General features: G+C 34.9%; 5 protein-coding genes across 5 annotated transcripts; 2 read left to right on the plus strand and 3 right to left on the minus strand.

Moving 5' to 3' along the window:
* Positions 1-275: 275 nt before the first annotated feature.
* On the plus strand, positions 276-1,720 carry LOC111370926 (putative F-box protein At1g32420). The gene has a single exon (XM_022992831.1). It carries the CDS (start codon positions 335-337, stop codon positions 1,481-1,483), a length of 1,149 nt encoding a protein of 382 aa, XP_022848599.1. The 5' UTR covers positions 276-334; the 3' UTR covers positions 1,484-1,720.
* Positions 1,721-4,618: 2,898 nt separating this feature from the next.
* Positions 4,619-8,163, minus strand: LOC111370927 (urease accessory protein G). Its single transcript, XM_022992832.1, has 7 exons — positions 7,980-8,163; positions 7,670-7,858; positions 6,746-6,806; positions 5,797-5,998; positions 5,526-5,647; positions 5,299-5,403; positions 4,619-4,842 (listed from the first exon to the last, which is right to left on the minus strand). Exons 1-7 carry the CDS (start codon positions 8,057-8,059, stop codon positions 4,759-4,761), a joined length of 843 nt encoding a protein of 280 aa, XP_022848600.1. The 5' UTR covers positions 8,060-8,163; the 3' UTR covers positions 4,619-4,758.
* A 1,653-nt stretch (positions 8,164-9,816) lies between these two features.
* LOC111370928 (cytochrome b561 domain-containing protein At4g18260-like) lies at positions 9,817-11,502 on the minus strand. Its single transcript, XM_022992833.1, has 4 exons — positions 11,238-11,502; positions 10,861-11,025; positions 10,303-10,451; positions 9,817-10,207 (listed from the first exon to the last, which is right to left on the minus strand). The coding sequence occupies exons 1-4, from the start codon at positions 11,370-11,372 to the stop codon at positions 9,847-9,849; spliced, it is 810 nt and encodes a 269-aa protein (XP_022848601.1). The 5' UTR covers positions 11,373-11,502; the 3' UTR covers positions 9,817-9,846.
* Positions 11,503-13,280: 1,778 nt separating this feature from the next.
* Positions 13,281-15,942, minus strand: LOC111370931 (60S ribosomal protein L18a). Its single transcript, XM_022992837.1, has 4 exons — positions 15,779-15,942; positions 15,543-15,658; positions 15,359-15,422; positions 13,281-13,913 (listed from the first exon to the last, which is right to left on the minus strand). Exons 1-4 carry the CDS (start codon positions 15,791-15,793, stop codon positions 13,572-13,574), a joined length of 537 nt encoding a protein of 178 aa, XP_022848605.1. The 5' UTR covers positions 15,794-15,942; the 3' UTR covers positions 13,281-13,571.
* Positions 15,943-18,792: 2,850 nt separating this feature from the next.
* LOC111370208 lies at positions 18,793-19,808 on the plus strand. The gene is made up of 3 exons (XM_022991895.1): positions 18,793-19,218; positions 19,300-19,395; positions 19,497-19,808. The coding sequence occupies exons 1-3, from the start codon at positions 18,793-18,795 to the stop codon at positions 19,806-19,808; spliced, it is 834 nt and encodes a 277-aa protein (XP_022847663.1).
* Positions 19,809-20,239: the final 431 nt, after the last annotated feature.

Here is a 20,239-nt window from a genome sequence, read left to right on the forward strand (position 1 = left end):
TTTTCATTATTTTTTAACCACACATTTTTCATCAATACACTATTCATTTCTGAATTTGTTTAGTAGTACATAATGGAGTGTACACTCCTATCACATGGGTGTGTGACCCATGTGAAAAAAAAAGAATATTTTATTCGAATAGGTATCTCGCCCATATGAGCGGGGTGTACATCATTACGTACACTTCGATGTACCACTAGCAAAAGTGTTTCATTTCTTCCCACCAAAATGGGTCTCAAAAGCTTATAAAATATGTATTTTAATTGGCACCTGGCTCTGGCCTCTCCCCTCTAAACAGACAGACGCTCTCTCTACCCACACAGCCGACTGAAAAATGTCTCTTACGCGAAATCCGAGCAAGTCTTGCTTCCCGGAACCAGTTATGGTGGAGATCCTCTCAAGACTCCCCGTCAAATCCCTTCTCCGGTTCAGGTGCGTATGTACCCACTGGCGTACCTTAATCTCGTCCCCTTTCTTCGTCTCTTTGAACCTCAGCTGCTCCATTTCCAACCACACAAGGCACTCCATTCTTGTTCACGACACTTGCAAATACCCACCCTTGTCCTTCGTCCCTTTCACGTTTTCCCCAATCCAAAACCTCGATTCTATGCTGTATAAGAACTATTGTTTCGACCAGGAAGTGATGTATGCGGGCTCAATCAATGGATTGCTCTGTTTAATCGGGAGTACACCTGATATCATCTCAATATGGAACCCTTCCACCAGACTATTCAAGACAATCCCACCTGGTAAGTATAGAGGTCCAAGTAGTGTTTCATGTGGGTTTGGTTGGGATCCAGTTGCTAATGATTACAAGGTAGTAAGGATTGGTTCTAAGTGCGAGGACGGGAAATCATGGGCTGAGGTGTGGTCGGCCAACTTAGAATCCTGGAGGGAGATTAATGTTGATGGCAATTTTATCCCTCTACGCCGTGTTAGTGATGTGACACTGAAGGGTTTTGCCCATTGGATTGTCAGGGATGGGAATAACATGAAGCCTCTAGTAGCTTCATTTGACATGAGTACTGAGATACTGCAGCTGGTTCCTCTGCCTGAACTTTTACTACAGATGGTCCCCATCACGGCAATATTAGTTGGGGAGCGGGGTGCTTTTTGTATGAATTGGAAGGAAACTTTTGCTTTGGCAGGACTTGTTATGCCAGAGCCGAAGAAAATATATCAAGTATGGACGATGGAAAATGATAGTGTCAGAAAGGAACTTTGGAGTAAGAAATTTACCTTTGAACTGGATGTTGAGTTTTATCGTTTATTGTGCAGTGTAAATGGAAAATTTGTACTCGTGAGGAGAGGAGAAGTGATCTTATATGACGTTGAAACCAGAGAAACCAAGACAATTGGAATTCTGAAATTTAATTGGTTGGTGCTTCAGGCTGACTACTATGTGGAGAGCCTAGTGTCTGTCAAGGGGTTTACTCCCATTGGAGAAGATGCAAAGAAGATGGAATTACAAGAACTAAATTAAGCGTAACTTTGGTCTTAAGTAAGCAGATGATTTTTATTGTTCTATATATTTGGCATTAATTATAAATGCCTTTGGCATTTGGGGTTTATGTTGAGCGGTTTTATATATGCCTTTTTTCATGTCCATCCTTAGCTTAGAGCTTGTAGATGTTTGTATCCATTTTTGCACTGTGGCTTGTTTTCCATCGATCAAAGACATGTTTTGAGTTTCTATAGAATATCGCTTGTACATAGTTTAGTTGAGCTAGATATCGAACTTCTTTGTGACTTCAAAAGCCTTGACTGCGGCAGCTTATGTAAAAAATTTCATGCATTGTGAAGTGCTATGATAGTGTTACTTAGCAATTCAAGACTGATTATGAGCAGATGATCAAATACTTGGGCTAGGATAAAAATTGTGTGGATGTGTGTGGGTGCCATAAATTTCACATATATGTCATTCTTGCATGCAATGGGCTAAATGCATCATAATTTCTTATTTCAAGTCAGCAGCATCTTGCATTATGCATAGGTGCATTAGGTAAGGTCTTCCATCTATGTGAAAAGATTTCATATTTATAGAACATGGCTAATGACTATGCCATTCAAAGTTGGTGGAGTTGCATTGTAAGTTGATATGCACTTTGTACTCTCTGATTTAAATGAAAAATGAGGCAAAAGCCTTTGACGCCCCCCACGTTGCGACGGGAGGGGGCTTGCCCATCAGCCTACTTTGACAAGAGGTGGCAGGAGCGCAATGACCGTCATGTGAGGAATTTTTATTGTTTAAAATTGCAGTTTTTTTTTATATATTGTTTCCCCCATAAGATTGAATTCCCTTGTTCATGGAATATGCTCTGTCTAGCCATACTCTGGTGTGCCCAAGATTTGGGATTCAAAAATTTTCTGGGGTGGGGTACTTGTCATGCACATGTAGGCCGTAGCACAAGGTGCGTTAAGAAAATGAGGCTTAGAGGGAGGTGCCAAGTGTCAGAAGAAAGGTGAGAGTCAAGTTGAATTTGGAATTGAAGTGACCATACTTGTTACTTCTTAATGTTTAATTAAAATACGATTTCCTACAGAAATCTAAAACTTTTCCTATATCTGATATTAATGTAAGTTTAAAAATACAATGTTTGAGTAACAATCATAAATGATGAAAGCATTTAGCCCTTGTTTGGTGATTTTAGTTTAAGTCAAAGTCAACAATCAATTTTAATCACATATTTTATGGGGTTCACAACTTTTCAATCACATATTTCATCAACTTTTATCAAAATCTATTAAAATTCTGATTTTAATCCCCACCAAACTGGGCTTACTTAACAAGTTTCTATTTTCTGTGAAAGTATACATGTTAACTAATGTCAAATGCGTCACAGGAAAGAAAGCAATAGAGAATGGAAAGGCAACCATTTGAATATTGGGTTTTCCTAATCTGTCAGAAACTGATAACGAATGCCTTGTTTTAAAACTGTTGGAGTCTGAATCAAAAGAAATATCTGTTATTTTTGCTAGCCTATCACCTGAATGTAGTTGGTGTTTCGAGGTTAGTCTCGGAAACTGTAGCTGTAATTCTCTGGCAATAGCTAATTGTGAAGGTACACAGACGTCCTGTGATGCCTATTTGCACCATTCCTAAAGCTAGGAATCCCTGAGGCCTTGTGAACTTTTGCGTAAGCTACTATAGAGTGATAAAGAAGTCTCCATGTAGATTTCCTACTCTAATTTGTTTACAGATGAGGGACGGTTTATTTTCTTTACTCACAAAATGGACTAAAATTTTGGCGAAAAGGAGATAAAGCAACTAGAACGGAAGGACACATGAAAGTATGTGTACTTTTCGTCATGGTTCAATGAGGAAAGAAGTAGCTTCTGTCTTTAATATAGAGGTGTCACAAAGGTGTAAAATTTTGTTGGATTGAAGTACTGTACCGTTTGCTATAATTAACTGTAAAGCACTATGTTGCAAATAGATGATAGTTATGTTCACAAGTTATGCAGAATACAAGGAGTACTATTTAACCAAATTAATGATTCGGCTTGAAAGGTTTTTATGGATTCTGTGAAGTTTCATATTTTTATTTGGTTTCTCTCCAACATTTGAAAAATGAGATAATTTGGAAGAATTTTATCTGCTTAAACATTATTTGAAGTAAAGAGATTGCTGGAAAATTGTTGTGCCTTAAAGGTTGATAGATTTTTCTTATATGATTGCTTCAGTTACTGTCTAATGTGTGAAGTATCTCTTATTGGATTTTCTTATGCAATATTTGCTGATCTGGTGATGTACATTAGAGTATTGTAGATGAGTGTTAGTATAGTGTTATCGGACAATAGACGTAGGTGAATGGTGGTTGAAAGGGAACTTTGTATGTGGAGGTTTATACAAGCTGTTTTGCTTCCTTTTGCTAATTAACATGCTTTATTGTCACGTTCTCTCTGCTACTATGTCCTTAAAAATATTTGAGTCACAACTGAAGTTGTCATTCCATGCTGTTCTTCACTGAATAGTTTGAAATTCATAGAAACTTGTACTCTTTTGCGTTTCATTGCCATGTTCTCCCCTCTACTCCCGAAGTAAATGGGAAAAATGACTCTTTTTTCCCTTGTGAATTGAGGCTTTTCTATGATTTGATTTCAAGTTGCAAATCAAATTTAGTAATTTGTAAAGAAAGTTTAGACTACAAAAGCAGTGTCTGCAATGAATTGATTTATAATTTAGTTTTTTGTGTCATGTTACAAGTACAGAAATTTTTAATAGATAATTTTGACAAACAACATATGGCGTGTAATTATTGGAAGATGAAAAAAAATAAAAAAAACAAGCGAATCAAGTTTCGCCATGTCAGCATCTGTATGAATTTGGTAAAAAATTCCTTGTACTTAAGGCTTTTTCCTAGTTTTTTTTCATTGTGACAGGCGACAATTCCATGCCGCACCATTAGATGTTAAATTTTGTCACATCAGCAAAACCCCATTAGACAAAAATATAAAAAACACACCTTTTTTCCCCCTTCTTTTTTCAATTTGGAGGGGTGTAATTTTGCCATTTTAACTCGGAAATCTTCATTGAATTTGCTGTGGAATAGTAACGAGTATGGAGTTTAAGCTGATGCACACAACACAAAAGACTTGTTTCCAATCAACAACCGGCTGAATATAAAGTTCTCGTTAAGCTAATATAAAGATCTTCATTCGAATTTCCAGAGAAACGGGAAAGAACATAAAAAGTACAAGCTAAGCAAGTTTGCCAATTCTTATTAACATAATATGGAAAACATAGTGCACAACAAGTCAACGGCGCTTATTCGCTGTTGCTACTTCCCAAGCCTGTAAAATGTGGCTAACTATCTCCGCCACGCCAACACCATTCTTGACCTGCACAAGCATATTTTCAATCATCATTACCATGAAGGACATAACATTGTTTCGGTAAGAATAGTGACAGTAGTCCAACGGGGAAGAAAAACTGCAAATGCATGCCAAAAATGAAACAAGGAGAGTCCATTTTTCTTATATAAAACGAAAATTGCTTAATTTTTTTTGAACTTTACACATCTAACAAGAGCTGTATAGAGGCATATGGAACTCATAAACACGAGCTGCACTCATCATCTGATGGTGGAATACCAGAAACTACAACAAACCTACACCCGGAGAAACTTTACTAATGTCCACGTCTCATCTTGTTCTTTTTATTCCGTTTGATGCTACTATATAACTAATTCAAGTCTAGGACAAACCTTGAAAAACAGAATTATGTAATATCACCAGGGGTATGAACTTCAGGGATGTATACCATAAAGAATACAAGAAACAGAAAATTTTAAAAACCTGCGCAAAAACAAATGGACCACCATCCCTCATTCGAACTGCATCACGTTCCATGACCTGTAGATCAGCTCCAACTGCAGCTGCCAGGTCAGTTTTGTTTATTACCTGAAATTAAAAGTGCAACTTTCAACTATTAGATAAATTTCATATTAGAAATCACAGGGTAACACATTGATTAGTGTGAAAGGCCAGTCAACAACTGAGGTAGGAAGGAGAAGAACACATACAAGAAGGTCAGCTTGTGTAATGCCTGGACCTCCTTTTCGAGGAATTTTATCACCACCAGATACATCAATTATATAGATTATATAGTCGGCCAGTTCTCTGCTGAAATTGGCAGCTAGATTGTCTGCATCAGTACGAGTTATTATATAGAATCAAGTTTAAAAAAGAACTCCAAGATTCATAGAATGCACAATGTTCAGAAACATATTAAATCATTCTTTAAATTAAATGACAATCACGTGTGATTTAACAAGGTAAAAAGACACATAATACCTCCTCCAGATTCACAAAGAAGTATGTCTGCTTTGTACAGATTGGAGAGCTCCTCGAGAGGCCCAAGATTAATGCTGATATCTTCTCTAATAGCAGCATGTGGGCAGCCACCAGTTTCTACAGCACGAATCCTTTCTTCAGGAAGTGCTCCATGCTTTATCAAGAATTCACCGTCCTCTTTTGTGAATATATCATTTGTCACCTAAATTAATAATTAAATAGTATCAGAATTCAGGTTCTGAATGAAAATTTTCATGCAATTCGGTCAGAGGCCTATACTAGCTAAAACATTGGCCATTATTCATGTAAGGTGGGATTGACAAAAAGGGAGGTAACTTAAGATGAACACATTCTTCTCATATAACAGAAAGAAAAATGACGGCTAGACATGGTATGTTCAGCTGTGCCTTGAAGTAGCATAAAACCTATTTATCTTTGAAAATATGTCTCTACATACAGAAAAGTAGGTATTAAGCTACTTTTAGGCACAGCCAGACATTCTCATCATGCCTAGGTTTATAAGAAAATTGGAAAGATCATTGGAAGGACATTATGCAAAAATGTTTATGACATGAAAAACAGTGAAGGATTGCCCATGAATGATAAATTATCTGTTTGCATATGCAAATTGAACTGAAACTAAAAGCTTTTAGCTTAAAACAAAGCAATTCAGAGTACAATTTTACTTACTTTACATCCTTCAAAGTTGGCAATTTTTACTTTCTTGATTAAAGAATTGGTGATTCCTCTCAACATTTAAACCAAAACCTTTCGCATGGAGGGTTGAAATTTGAGAGTTAAAACTTGGTACTCACTAGATATAATATGAAGATCCTTCAGAGTCCAAATCCTAATCCAAAGCTATGGATCTCTAAAATTAAAATATCCAGAAAGGCGTCTAATTCATTTCTTTAATAAAAAAGGAATAGAACGTAGAAGCTATACATACAGCTGCAAGACTGTACTTGTCCCTCAGGAATTTACATAAAGCTAGCATTAAAGCTGTTTTTCTGCCATGAAAACAAAATAAATCAATTAGAATGGTATGAATTCAAACTAACTTGCACAGATATATCTGAAACAAAGTGGAATAAAATGAAACGCTTTAGATTGTGCAGTCTAATAAAAGAGAGTTAAAAAAGTAAATAAGTAAACGTCATGAACTTGTGTTGATACAAGCATATGAAACACAACATTTTTGTTCACCAGAATAGTGAAGGTATATATGCAGAACTAGGTTGAATGATTTCATTGTATTCTGGTACAGTAAATGAATTGCAAGCAAGCTTAAGAATGTACTATCAATAACATTAGCATTTGCAATCCACCTCAAGACTTTTATATATATACACACACACACACACACACAATAATACAAATACAGAAAAAGGGACAAGTAAGATATGTATACACATGTATATACAGAAAGACATACTATCTAGCTAGAAATACACATACATAAATGTACCTAATCATCAAAAGACACAATGCAAGCATATACCGAAACATTCAAGAAATTGCAAACAAGATAAACTCAGATTATACTCAAAAGCTCAATTTCCAGATTACACTCATACCAATATCCGTACAAATGTTCTTACAGTTGAAACAGCTCATCTAAAAGCTTAAATCGGTTACGAAGACATACCCCTCGCCTGTAGATCAAAATTAATTTCCTTGTAACAGGCATAATACATGCACAATTTTTCATAAATAAGAGAATGATGGGACTTCAAACTCGTCTAAAAAACTTATGCTGCTAAAAAGAACAATCTTATTAATCTAAATTACGTCTTCAGCAGTAAAAATTATGCAAATTTTGTAGAGAGCAACTAAGCCAAAAAGCGAGACTAGATGGAATTTTGGAATATACCCAGTACCAACAGGACCACCAATACCAATAGTGAAGGCTCTTTCATTGAAATCTCTGTTGATAAGCGGAGGTGCCCTTCTGCTAAAGTAGCCTGGGGAGTAAATTGGCTCATGAGAGTGTGGTGCCAGTCCGTCATGGCTATGGTACACCCTCCCGTCCGGGCCCACCCATGACCCTGTTCCCGAATCCCTGTTACATTTCGAACGACACCATCATTATCACCAGAGGAAGTTCAATATAGCTTGAAACAAGTACCAAATTTTAAAACTCAAAATTGCATAAAAGTGTCAGATTTGATCGAGAATCTCACCCATGGGTATGATGGTGATGGTGATGATCATGCTCATGAGCATGTTGATGGTCATGCACATGATGCTCTTGTGAAGCCATTTAATCAAAATTTTGCAGTTTATTCGGTGGGAAATCTGAGAGTTGAAGATTTATTTGCGTCAGTACAAACCACAGATGCAGTACAACAAATTGTTGTAGTGACGATGCACAGGCTGCTCAACTAAAATGCCCTTGCGTGTAGTAAATTGCACAAGTAGCCCTTAACATTTAGAGTCAGTTGCAAATTAATCCCAATATTTTTTAACTTTTAAGTTTTACTTTCATTTTGATATTATTGCCACTAGTATGGACGTGGGGTATTTAATTATGATACTGATATGATCCCAAACTTGTGAGATCTTTTTACACTAATATAAACCAAATTACGATCAATTTAGAGTTATGTATCTAAAGATTTGACCATCACCCGAATAGATAACAAGAATTAATTTAAAATCTTACAGGGTTGGCCTTGCTATTTTGAGGGCTTTATGTTTTAAATTCAAAGCCCTATTGAAGAAAAATCATCACATTCTTACTTAAACCTTATTATAAAGAGTTTTAATATAATTTTGAAGAATCTAATACAGACAACTAAGTATCAAATTTTGAAAAGGAAAATAACAAAATGTCAAAATTCAATATGCAATACAAATTATGAGTGAAGTTTGACAAATAGGATTATAATGCAATGACAAAGGGGTTTGTTCGTTTCTTTTATCATTTTTTCACTACAACTATTTAAAACAAAATTGAATATGCATTTGAATGATTTATGTACAAAATTGGAGAACGTTGACTGCGAGAGATAGTATAACAAAACAATAAAAATGACGATAAAATACAAATGAGCTTTTAATTGTATATTAATTCATATTAAATTAACTAACGAATAAGAAGTATTAACACATACAAAGAATTATTAAGCCCCCATTTGAACCCCAATATTTTTTATTACATTAAATTAAATTTTTCTCTCTCCTACTATTAACCACACAATCTTTAATAAAATAATATTATACGTAAATTAAAAACTTTTCAGCCACTCATTTTTTAAAAAAATACTATTCATCTCATTATAATTTACAAATAATGGGGCTCAAACGGGGGCTAAATTCAAAGTACCTTTAACAAGTATCTAAAAACACCATCAGAGATTAAAGCAAAGCATTAATATTAACAATCTATAAACTCTATAGTATATGTTTTGAAGACAAAGAAGAAATTGAAAACTTGTAAGGCTGTAATAATTGCAGTGATACTAGACTAATCTGTTAAATTGAATCTTAAAAATTTTAATTCAATGAGAGATATTTTATTTCTTGTTGGATTGAAGAAAATTATGATAGGTTACTGTTGGATATGAAATTTAAAGAGACGAAAAGACATTTTTGTTTGGTTAAGAAAAGAAAATGGATGTTTAGAAGACAAATGGTCAAATTATTTATAGAGAGTAATGTTTGTGATATATTTATATGTGATAAATAAATGTAAGTGATAAGTTTTATGCCATTTATATGTTTTTTCTAAAGATTTTTGTATTTTCAATTTTTATTAGTTTCTTATGTTGCATATTGATAATTCTAATTTTATAAATATAATTTTCTTTTTCTTGTATCAATCAACCTTACATAATTTGGGGTCCTCACCAAAGTGGAGTTTTAGGCGATTGTCTACCCCGCCTATAGTCAGGGGCCGTCACTGAAATCTTAATAACTATGGAATTTTCTGTATGAATCTTTATCAGCTATTTCGTTCCATCCATCACTTCAATACTTTGCACAAAAGAGAAAAAAATCGAAAATCGTACGAAAAGGTGAAGTGTTAAGAATAGATTAGCAATCCATTCATGTTAATTGAAACAATTTATTGAGTGCATTTCTCCTTGAAAAGTGAGTTCCAAGTGCATTGTTTTTTCTACATGCCTCATTTAAATTATCCATTTGAGTCTGATTCAGAGGTTGCGAGGTTGCATCCATTGGTATCATCCCTTGCCTTTTCAAGTAGTCCCATTTATCTTGAAAAAGGTAAAAAATTGCCATAAAAGAAACTTGAGCTGTGAAAATTATGCTCCAAAGGCTTGTACCCTTTGATGTTCTCGTATGGTATGCAAGTAATCCTGTGTAGACATTTATAATTCCAACCAAACATATTGTTGTTCCAAGCATCCAATGCAAGAAGTACCATAAACTTCTACTTCTTGTTCCCCTGCACAAGAAAAAGTCCCGATTTCGAGGTGTAAAAATGGCCGTGCTATCTCTTTCAGATCAATCTATTAGGACCTGTAAGATAGAAATATGTACCTCTTAGGTCTTCTGAATCCTATCAAAACTTGAACATAAATGGCACCATAAAGTGCTAATCCTACTCTTTGATGACTGTTGTTAAATGCATTCTCAAATTTTGATACTGAAATAACTGCTCCAACTGTTGCAAGTAGCACTGACAGCACCTTCAAATTACAAAACAAAAGAAAAGAATAAAATCCAGTCAGAGGAATACATGCTTCTAAAAGATCTTTGATACTGAAGTTCGAACGATAAAGTTTAAATCCCGGGATCTTCGGATCGAAAACAAGAATGATAGAACTAGTCCCTTCTCTTTTCTTCCCATAACTTCATAGTAATCATGTTCAAATGGCTTTGTTATGCTCGCACCTAACTGTGGGCTCAGTTTTGTTTGCCTTTCAACTTTAATTCCCACACCATTATGAAAGTGCATCATCATGATTATGCAGCAGAAAGGAGAAAAATGTTAAACTATAACATCAAAAGATTTATGTTTTACATTTATATATTTTTTTCTTTTTTCTTTTTATTTGCTGATTACAGAGCACAAAACCAGAATGATGATCTATCTACCTGCAAAATTGCATGAACATAAAACAAGATTTTCCGCCTCGTCCGGTGGTGTTCCTCTGTACTGGACAATCTTATTGTTAGTACTCCAAGAGGCATTAAGAATCCCATTGAAGCCCATAAAAGAATTCCATGGAGTGTAATATCCAATGTCTTTTGAGAATTTACCTGCACAAGTTGTTACAAATCAAGCTACCTTTTAGAGAAAAAAAATTAGAAAAGCAATCAGAAAAATGAGCAAACCACATGCAGATTTTATAGTAATTCATCTCAATTTGAAAGCTACTTCCACTCACAGTTTTTTGTGTACCTTTGTCACCATCAAAACTAAAATGAAATGAACTTCTGAATCAATTACAATAAATGTGAAATCATCTTACATGTTTACTGCTATTGTGAAGACTGCCAGATTTCTTCCGTTCATCAGATGAGCATTCAGAAAAATCTCCAAGAAAGAGCAGCACAGCACTAAAATAAATACTCATAGAGACAATCTTTTGAATTATATGCATCATTCAGTATTTACTCTCCAAGAAAATCTTCAACTTCAACTTCAACTTCAACACAGAAATCTGAACAAAAATGCGCAATTGATTAATAGATATGTAATGCTGTTCTTATCGGAAGAGAGGATGAAAAACCAAAGGGTTTTCTTTGTATATCTCCTTTACATTCTCTCTTTTGCCTTTTTCAAGATTGTCTACTTTATGATATTCATTGCTTTACTAGAAAATCAATTAACATTTTTAATCTATGTGGTAATTATAGATAATAGACAACTTTGATTATCTTAATTACCATTTCTGATTATCTTTTTGAATAAAGAAGTGGATTAATTTTAGCTAAGTGATGAATACTATTATTAATGGGAGTTTATGTGAGTGTGACACCAATATTTACAATCATTTTGAGCACTGACCTCTCATCATTTGTTATCTAGGCAAAAGTAAGTGATCTTGCAAAGTAGTGGGTGAAATCTATTCTTTTTTTCTTTTTTCTTTTTTTTTTTAATAAAATGAAATTACTTGAATAATTTATAAAATTAGAAGCTTGTACGAGAATGTCTGTCAATCCATACAGCTCTCAGACATGTTTGCTTGTCACTTGTGAGTTAGTGTGAAGAATCATAATTAAGTGCACCAAATTAATTCAAAAAAATGCTATTGCATGAAAAAGGATAAATGCAACAACAAAAAAGAGTAATGCTATTTAACCCACTGAGATTATAATCCAATTTAGGTAGCGTTAATGTGGTATTAAATGATAAATTAAATTAAATAAGTAATTTAATTTTACATTTTATTCAACCTATTATCAAACGTCGCCTAGATTGGAGTTATAACCCAGTGGGGTTGCATAGTATCATTCAAAGAAAATTATACCTTACTTTCAATACATTTGAAATTGGCTACATAAAATATATTTTATCATTCTATTTACTTCATTGTTGAATTTAAAATATATTAAAAGATTGTCTATCTTGCCGCGTTCTCGAATGAACTCCATATTGTCAAACATCATAATTATGTAATGCACCATTGATAGCTGTCCCAAGTGTTTTGGGCAATAGTCGTGAATTCTTCACACTCATCATTGACTTGAATGACTTCATCATCTAATAAAAGTTAGCCGACCAGGGTTGGAGACACAGGGAAAAATAGGGTGCCAACATGGCGCCTCCCTGTTGAAGGGGCAGCTGTCCTTTTCTCAATAAAAGTAGAAACTTTGATTAATTTGATATAATCTTAAATTTGATTGTCACTGAGAATTTAAAATAAAGTAATGCTATTTAATTTTATTGGAGTTGCAAATTTAGTTTAGATAACCTTAATGTGACATTAATTGATCTAGTGCCATTTAAATTGAAGTTACAACCCTATAGGAACTACATAACATTAGTCTTTAAAATACTATGAATTTCATATGAAATGGTTCAACATTGTATAAAAAAAGAATAACACAATCTTAAAAATCCTTTATTTTAAAAATAAACTAAAGTCGAACCCCTGCTGCTTTCTTTTTGTTATTTTTCTAATCTCGTCTAAATTCTCTCATAATCATTCACCAAATTCAATCCTTGCCAATCAAAATCCCACCACTTTGATGCATTATCTTAACCATCACAGGAAAATGGCCTTTCTTGAGACAAGAAATGGCTTATCTTTAAATAAAAAAATAATTAATGCGGTTTAAAAGGAATAATCACTTCTTGTCCTCTAGCTAGAGACAATACGACTAGGTTATGAAATCATTTGTACGAGACATGACGCACAAGTTAATTATGTGCCAAAAGAGAGCACAGAACTTCAAAGCAAATTAGAGAAAATCATCCCAGGAGCAAGAACGAGCTCTCTCCCAAGTTGGGATGCTAGCAAAAAATGAACAAGAAAAGCAGGCCATTGACATTGATAACAAGATACGCATGGAACAAATAATACAGTGAACTCGAAGAATCCGATGTCTCAAAATGTAGATAAAACATGGATGATAGATATACCAGACATTGAAGGAACGATAAAATCAACTAGAAAGCAGTCTATAGGCCAAAAGGTTGACAAACAATATTTCGATAACCGTCAAACGCAAGTTTAATATCCTAGTAATCAAAATGAAAATATCCATCAAGCGCAGGCAGACTTTCTCTTCCCTCAATATTAAAGCAAAAAAATTGCAGAAAATAGGAAATTCTTCCCTCCAGCAAATGACCAACATGTTTACATAAACAAGTTAGGTCTAGTAGCCTTGTATGTAGTTTTGAGCTTCCTGGTTGGTGGCCTCACTTTCCTGAACACCAAGGGGAACTTGATCTTTGAATTATGGAACTGCTTGGTGCTCTCCCTCTTGCAAAGCTTAGCTGGGATTGTGGCTGTCTTGATGATTTGAATGCAATGGTGGCGAACTCTATGACGAGAAGCCATCTCGGTATACATTTGTTCAACAGCACCGTTCAAGGTGGTATCACGGTACTCTTTGTACATGTTGTGATAACCAGTTCTACTCTGGTAACGGAGCCATATGCCATAGTTCTTGATGGTCGTCGGGTTTTTCTCGAAAATCTATGAACAGAAAAATAATAAATCAGATAATTCTTAGGAAGTGCAGGGCCAAGCCATAAGATGTTAGAAGAAGTGCAAACGAACTCTAAACCTCAATAGTAAAGATTAGCATTCAAATGATAGGACTTAATATTTGTATTGTAACACTACACTAGATTTTTGAATAAAGGGAAGGAGAAAGCGTGGAATATGGATTGCAAAGCTACCAAGTAAAATAGTAAGGTCAATATGTATCTACTATTTGCAATCATCACTTCTAACACAACTTATTACAATGACTGAAGAGGTAGTTGCAGCAACATGTATGAGAAAGATATGCAAACTCATAAGCGAGTTTCCACAGGTGCCTTCTCACAGTGGTCAGGTCAAAATGTACACTTACCAATCTTACGGATTAAAAGGCTGTTTGAATAACAATGTCAATACAGCCTTACTAAAAAATACTTCCTTTGACAACTTTGTCTCTTTGCTCCTACCCCATTTTCACCCCTGAAGGAGGCCTCCCTCCCTCCCTCCCATTTAACTGCTTAGGCCTACTCATTTCTCCCGCCCCTGTAAAAACATCACCCTCCCAAATAGGGTCAAGGGAAGGGGGGACGGGATGAGCTGAGATTCTACAGGAAAAAGCGCAAGGATCTGAAAGGGGTATAAAAAAGAGGGTGAGGGATAGGGAGGCAGGCAGGGCAGATGGATGGGTGGTACGGAGACACATGAATGAAAGAGATAGGAGAAGACAAGGAAAATTCGAGATTATCATATAGAAATAGGCTGTTTCACATAAAGTTAGATAATGAGGCCTTTTTTCATTTTCTTTACAACTTGGTCCTTCTTAAACAATTTCCTTATCATAATACTGTCATTCACTTGAATAGGTCAAAAGTTTTAGTTCCTACCCCGCCTACAGGTAAATAAATGTCCCTTGAAGTTGTGAAACCAAAATCACTAAAGCAACCTACTCACAGGTCTATGTCTCAAAAAAATTATAATAAAACCAATTTCCAGGCAAGCGTACTAAGGCTCAAAACATATCAGGTATTATTCAGGTGGTTGACAGACAATAGAAAAATTACAGCAACCATTTCCCCTATCCCAGAACATTATATTAAGTATCTAAACACTGAATCATTACATTTGATCAATCGATATCATTACTTTGAGTTCATATTCAATCAGTTATAACATTATCCTCCCAAGCAAAATCCAATTTTCAAACAAATATCCTCGAAAATGTTTTCAAGATTAGACTTCTATATTTATAGTTCTGCAAAGCCAAAGGTGATACGACAAAGCAACCAACCAGGCTAAAAACACAGCACAAGCACCAAAGAATAATTCAATTTAGCTAAATCTACATCTTGGACTTAAAATGTATTGCTTTAGGTTAAAAAATAATGCAATTTAAAGGTATCCATCAAAAAAGAGTTAGGCGTTTGCAATTTACATACCTCGTTGATAGCGAGCATCTGGCCATTGCTCTTCTTCACTTTCTTAAGCTTTCTCAGAAAATACCTTCATCAACAAAAATAACCCAGAAAAATGAAATGTCTGATAGCATAAGCCCTAAAATAAAATTAAACAAATCAAAAACATGTGTGCATATGAATGTGAAATAGAGGGCAGAGATCGTACCAAAACTTGGACTTGGCCCGAACCTCATTCGTAGCCCACAGCTTCATTCGGTAGATCTTAGGGTGCTCATCTGTTTCAGTCGGCAGAGCTCTCCCCACCACCTGGTACTGATGGAACTGCACACAGTATAACATACACAAAACCAGTCAATCCAATTTATCAACAATTTAAAGTCAATTTCTTCAATTGCGCAAAGAATTATGCAACACATAAGCATATTACAAGTAGGAACAAACCTTGTAAGTCACCATTTCCGATGGATTATTATTCTCTCAGAAATCTCTCACTTCGCCGTGGAGGGGGACTGGGTTTGAGCGGCGTAGCAGGCGACAGTGTAAGAGTTCTTTGAATTATATAGGAGACGAAGCAGAGTAAAATTAGAAACCCTAATTTTGTACACGGGCCTCTGACGGCTGTTTGGTTACTGGGGTTTTCGCATTCCTCAGTGGAAATTACACATACCACCCTAATTAAAATTTATAATTCTATTTTTACTTTCCCTTTTTTATTATTTCAGATTCAGAAATGGCAAAATAACACAAAACTCCCTACCTATTGTCCCAGTTGTCGAAAATTCCCTTACCTTTTGAAAATAAAAAAACCTCCTTGAACAGGTCCAAAAATAGGGGGGCCATGTGGCGCCCCCCTATTGGAGGGTGGGGCTTGGCCATGTTTTTGGGCTTGTGCAAGGAACATCTCTCTTTGAAAATAGTGTATAACATTGTTGTTTCAAACATTTCTTGTGGAATACCACGCTAACGTCACATTCTATCCGTCCAATCGTTAAATCCCAATACATAGGGGGAAGGGGTGGATGGGGGCAAAACCCTCACTCGCCTGTTGAAATTAGTGAAAAAGATTACTATGGTCTATTTTCTCAATAAAAATGATTGAAAATAACAAGTATACCCTCATATTTGAATAAAACAAAAATAAAAAATTAATTTCAAGAATAGTCCCTTTTTTTTCAAATAGATGCAAACAAGTCCCAAATAAGTAATTAAAATTAAAAAAAATCTCCAAATAGAAAAATCAAAATGTCACCCTAATATATGTGCTTACGGGATTGTTGCTTAACTCAAGTAGGTGGTTGAATAATTGCAGTAAAACGGCATGAAATAGAGAAAAGTAAAAACCACTCACAGTTAATTGGACGCTATAGTCCATGATTAGCCGTTGTCGACATGAGAAGAAACACCATTGTCAATCATGACTACTCGGAGAAAAAACACCCTCTTTATTCTTGGGAATGGAATGAAGAGTTTGATTGGGATTGGGGTGGAATTGGAGAAGAATGGTGAGTTATTTTTTGTTTTTTGTTGGGAAGAAGACGGAGTACGGGTCGGGATAGAGATTTTTTTTCTTTGGTTATTTGGAGATTTATTTATTTTTATTTTATTTTTTAATTATTTTTTTGGGACTTGTTTGCATTTATTTGAAAAAAATTGGACCTATAGTTGAAATTAGTTTTTTAATTTTATTTTCATTATTTTCTTTTTGTTTATTTAAATAGGAGATTGTATTCCTCATTTTCAATTTTTTTATTAAAAAATAGACAGTATGGATCTTTTTTGCTAATTTCAATAGGTAATGAGAGTTTGCATAGCATGTCTAATAGGTGGGGGGTTTCGTCCTTTCTCCTTTTTTCCTTCTTTTTTTTTTTTTTTTTTTTTTTTTTTTTTTTTTTTTACTATTTATTGGAATTTAATGATGAAACAGACGGAATGTGACGACAACATGGACGTTTTGTGCTACTTTCAAGAGGTAGGAGGTTTTCGACGACAAAGGTAGTAGGTATAGAATTTTGTGTTGTTTAGCCTTTCAAAAATACTATTTTTCAAAAGTGAAAAAATGAAAAACAAATAAATCCAATCCAATCCCACATTTCACCCTTAAATTGTGAAAACCTTTATTACTTCCAAAACTGTCCATTTTAATACTTCTTCGATATGAAGCACAACCATCATCAAATCCTTGTCTTTTTAATTTTTGCACCAAAAATTCTGCAATATAGAATCGAGAATTTTGAATTTGGGGAAAATTACTGTTATATATTTTCTTTTTAGTTCTTGAATTAGTTTGATTTTATTTTATTTTTGAATGATAAACACTTTTATTATTTTTTATAATGAATTTTATTGAAAACCTCGAATCAAAGGTTTAAACATTGTGCATGCGAATATGAATTGAGACAAATATTTTGTTGGAAAATTGGGTTTAATTAGTTGGTTTGACCAACTTTTGACCAATTAATTTAGTAGGTCCCGTTAATCAGAAATAAGATTTCTTTGGCCGAATGTGTTCTACTCCATGAGTAGATTAATATGGTGTATTTATTTTCTCAAAACAAAAAGATGCTCACTTGATGTTGAAATAAAATAGGTGAAAAATTGAAAAATACCAATCCTACATAGGAAAACTAGAAAAATATAAACCACCTTATATAACTCAAGTTTGAGACTTGGGTTTTGGCCCCAAGGGGTACCAATAGTCTTTGAGGGGGAGAGAACCTACATGCTAGTAGATTAAGCCAAAGCCCACACACGCGTGCCGCCGCCACCGGCCGGCACGATCTTGGGCTTGGGCCAAGCTGATATATATTTTTTGGTAAAATAACATTAAATTATATTATTTTATTATTATAATAATAATATTTTATGTTATTAATTTTTTCTTCCCCGAATTTTCTGTGTGTGACACGTGGTGCGATACTTCTAGAATTTAGCGGGTTGTGGCGGTTGACTGTCAAAGTGACGGTTGACTGTCTAAACTGTTTGTGTCTTTTGGACACAACTTTTCGACAGTTATGTCTATTGGGACACAACTTTTTAACATCTATAAATAGGCCCCCATACCCCGATTTTTATTCATTCCAAAATCAGAATTGTTTTTCTACTCTCCCGAAATTATCCCTTTGTCCCTGCATAATTTCTGCTTTTATAATTCAGTCATCGAAAATTACTTTTCGTACATTTCAGTCATCCAGTGTGTGTGTGGAGAGATCTAAACTTTACGGGTTCGTCGGGTCTTGTAATTTGGAGTACTACTATTACAAGACGAGGTCGTTGTATCTTGGAAAACGAGTGTTGTAATACCGTCAGTACCAGTGCGGGGCATTATCGTTTTAAGGAGAAAGAGTCTAACTCTTGTCTCGACCCTTCAAAATCATCCAAACGTCGTTACTCTGCTCAAATATAAATTACAGTGACACTATTATTTGCCAATCTTTTTCAACAATCTTAAAACGATAATGGCAAGTAGTAATACGTCTGTTGTACCCCCTAATACGTCTGTCGTACCCCCTAACAATGCTCACGGGGAGAAACAGGAAAAATTCACGGGAGTGGATTTTAAGAGATGGCAACAGAAAATGTTATTCTATCTCACGACTCTGAATCTAGTTAAAATCTTGAGAGAAGATGTTCCAACTGTTGAGGAGAAGGAAACAGATTCTCAAAAACGAGCAGCATTCGATGCTTGGAGTCATAGTGACTTCTTGTGCAAAAATTATATCCTCAATTGCCTTGACAACACACTATACAACGTATATTGTTCCGTCAAAACGGCTACATTACTATGGGAGTCATTGGAAAAGAAGTACAAAACAGAAGATGCCGGATTGAAGAAATTCGTTGTAGGCAAATTCCTGGACTTCAAAATGGTAGATTCTAAAACAGTAATGACTTAAGTCCAAGAGATACAACTTATCTTGCACGATATACATGTAGAAGACATGAAACTCTGTGAACCATTTCAGGTAGCTGCAATTATCGAAAAATTACCACCAATGTGGAAAGATTTCAAGAACTACCTGAAACATAAACGCAAGGAAATGGGACTTGAAGATTTGATTGTTAGATTAAGAATTGAGGAAAACAATCGAAATGTTGAAAAGAAGTCTGGAAAACAGCAAATTGAGGCTAAAGTCAACTTGGTGAAGCTAATACTAGCCAGAAAAGGAAGCACCCGAATAATAGCAAGCAAAAGAGCAAGGCTAAGAAATTCAAAGAAGATTGCAATGACTGCGGTAAACCTGGTCATATTGCAAAAGATTGTCGGCAGAAAAAGCAAAACAAAAAGGACGAAGTGCACTTGACTGAAGAAGACAGACTGTCTAACGGAGTGTCTGAACTAATGCTCTCGGCTATTGTATTTGAAGCAAACATGGTTGATAATCCGAGAGAATGGTTCGTTGATACTGGCGCTACTCGTCACGTTTGTGCGGATAAGAAGATGTTTTCATCTTACACTCCTATCAATGGATGACAACTTTTCATGGGCAACTCAGCAACATCAAAAGTTATTAGTCTAGGTAAAATAGTGCTGAAGATGACATCAGGGAAAGAAGTAACACTCGTCGATGTGCTGCATGTTCCCGATATTCGTAAAAACTTGGTATCCGGAGCTCTGTTAAGCAAAAATGGGTTTAAGCTGGTATTTGAATCTGACAAATTTGTACTCACCAAAAATGGCATGTTTGTAGGCAAAGAGTACTTAGCCAATGGGCTATTCAAATTAAATGTAATGCCTGTACTCCTTAATTTTGATATTAATAAAAATAAATCTTCTACTTATTTGATTGAGTCCTCTAACTTATGGCATGATAGGTTAAGACATGTAAATGTTAATACATTACGAAGATTAGTAATTTTAGATTTATTGCCTTCTATGTCCTTTGATCAAAATCATCGATGCGA

This window comes from Olea europaea, chromosome 21, assembly GCF_002742605.1.
Source record: "Olea europaea var. sylvestris chromosome 21, O_europaea_v1, whole genome shotgun sequence".
NCBI classification, from domain to species: domain Eukaryota; kingdom Viridiplantae; phylum Streptophyta; class Magnoliopsida; order Lamiales; family Oleaceae; genus Olea; species Olea europaea.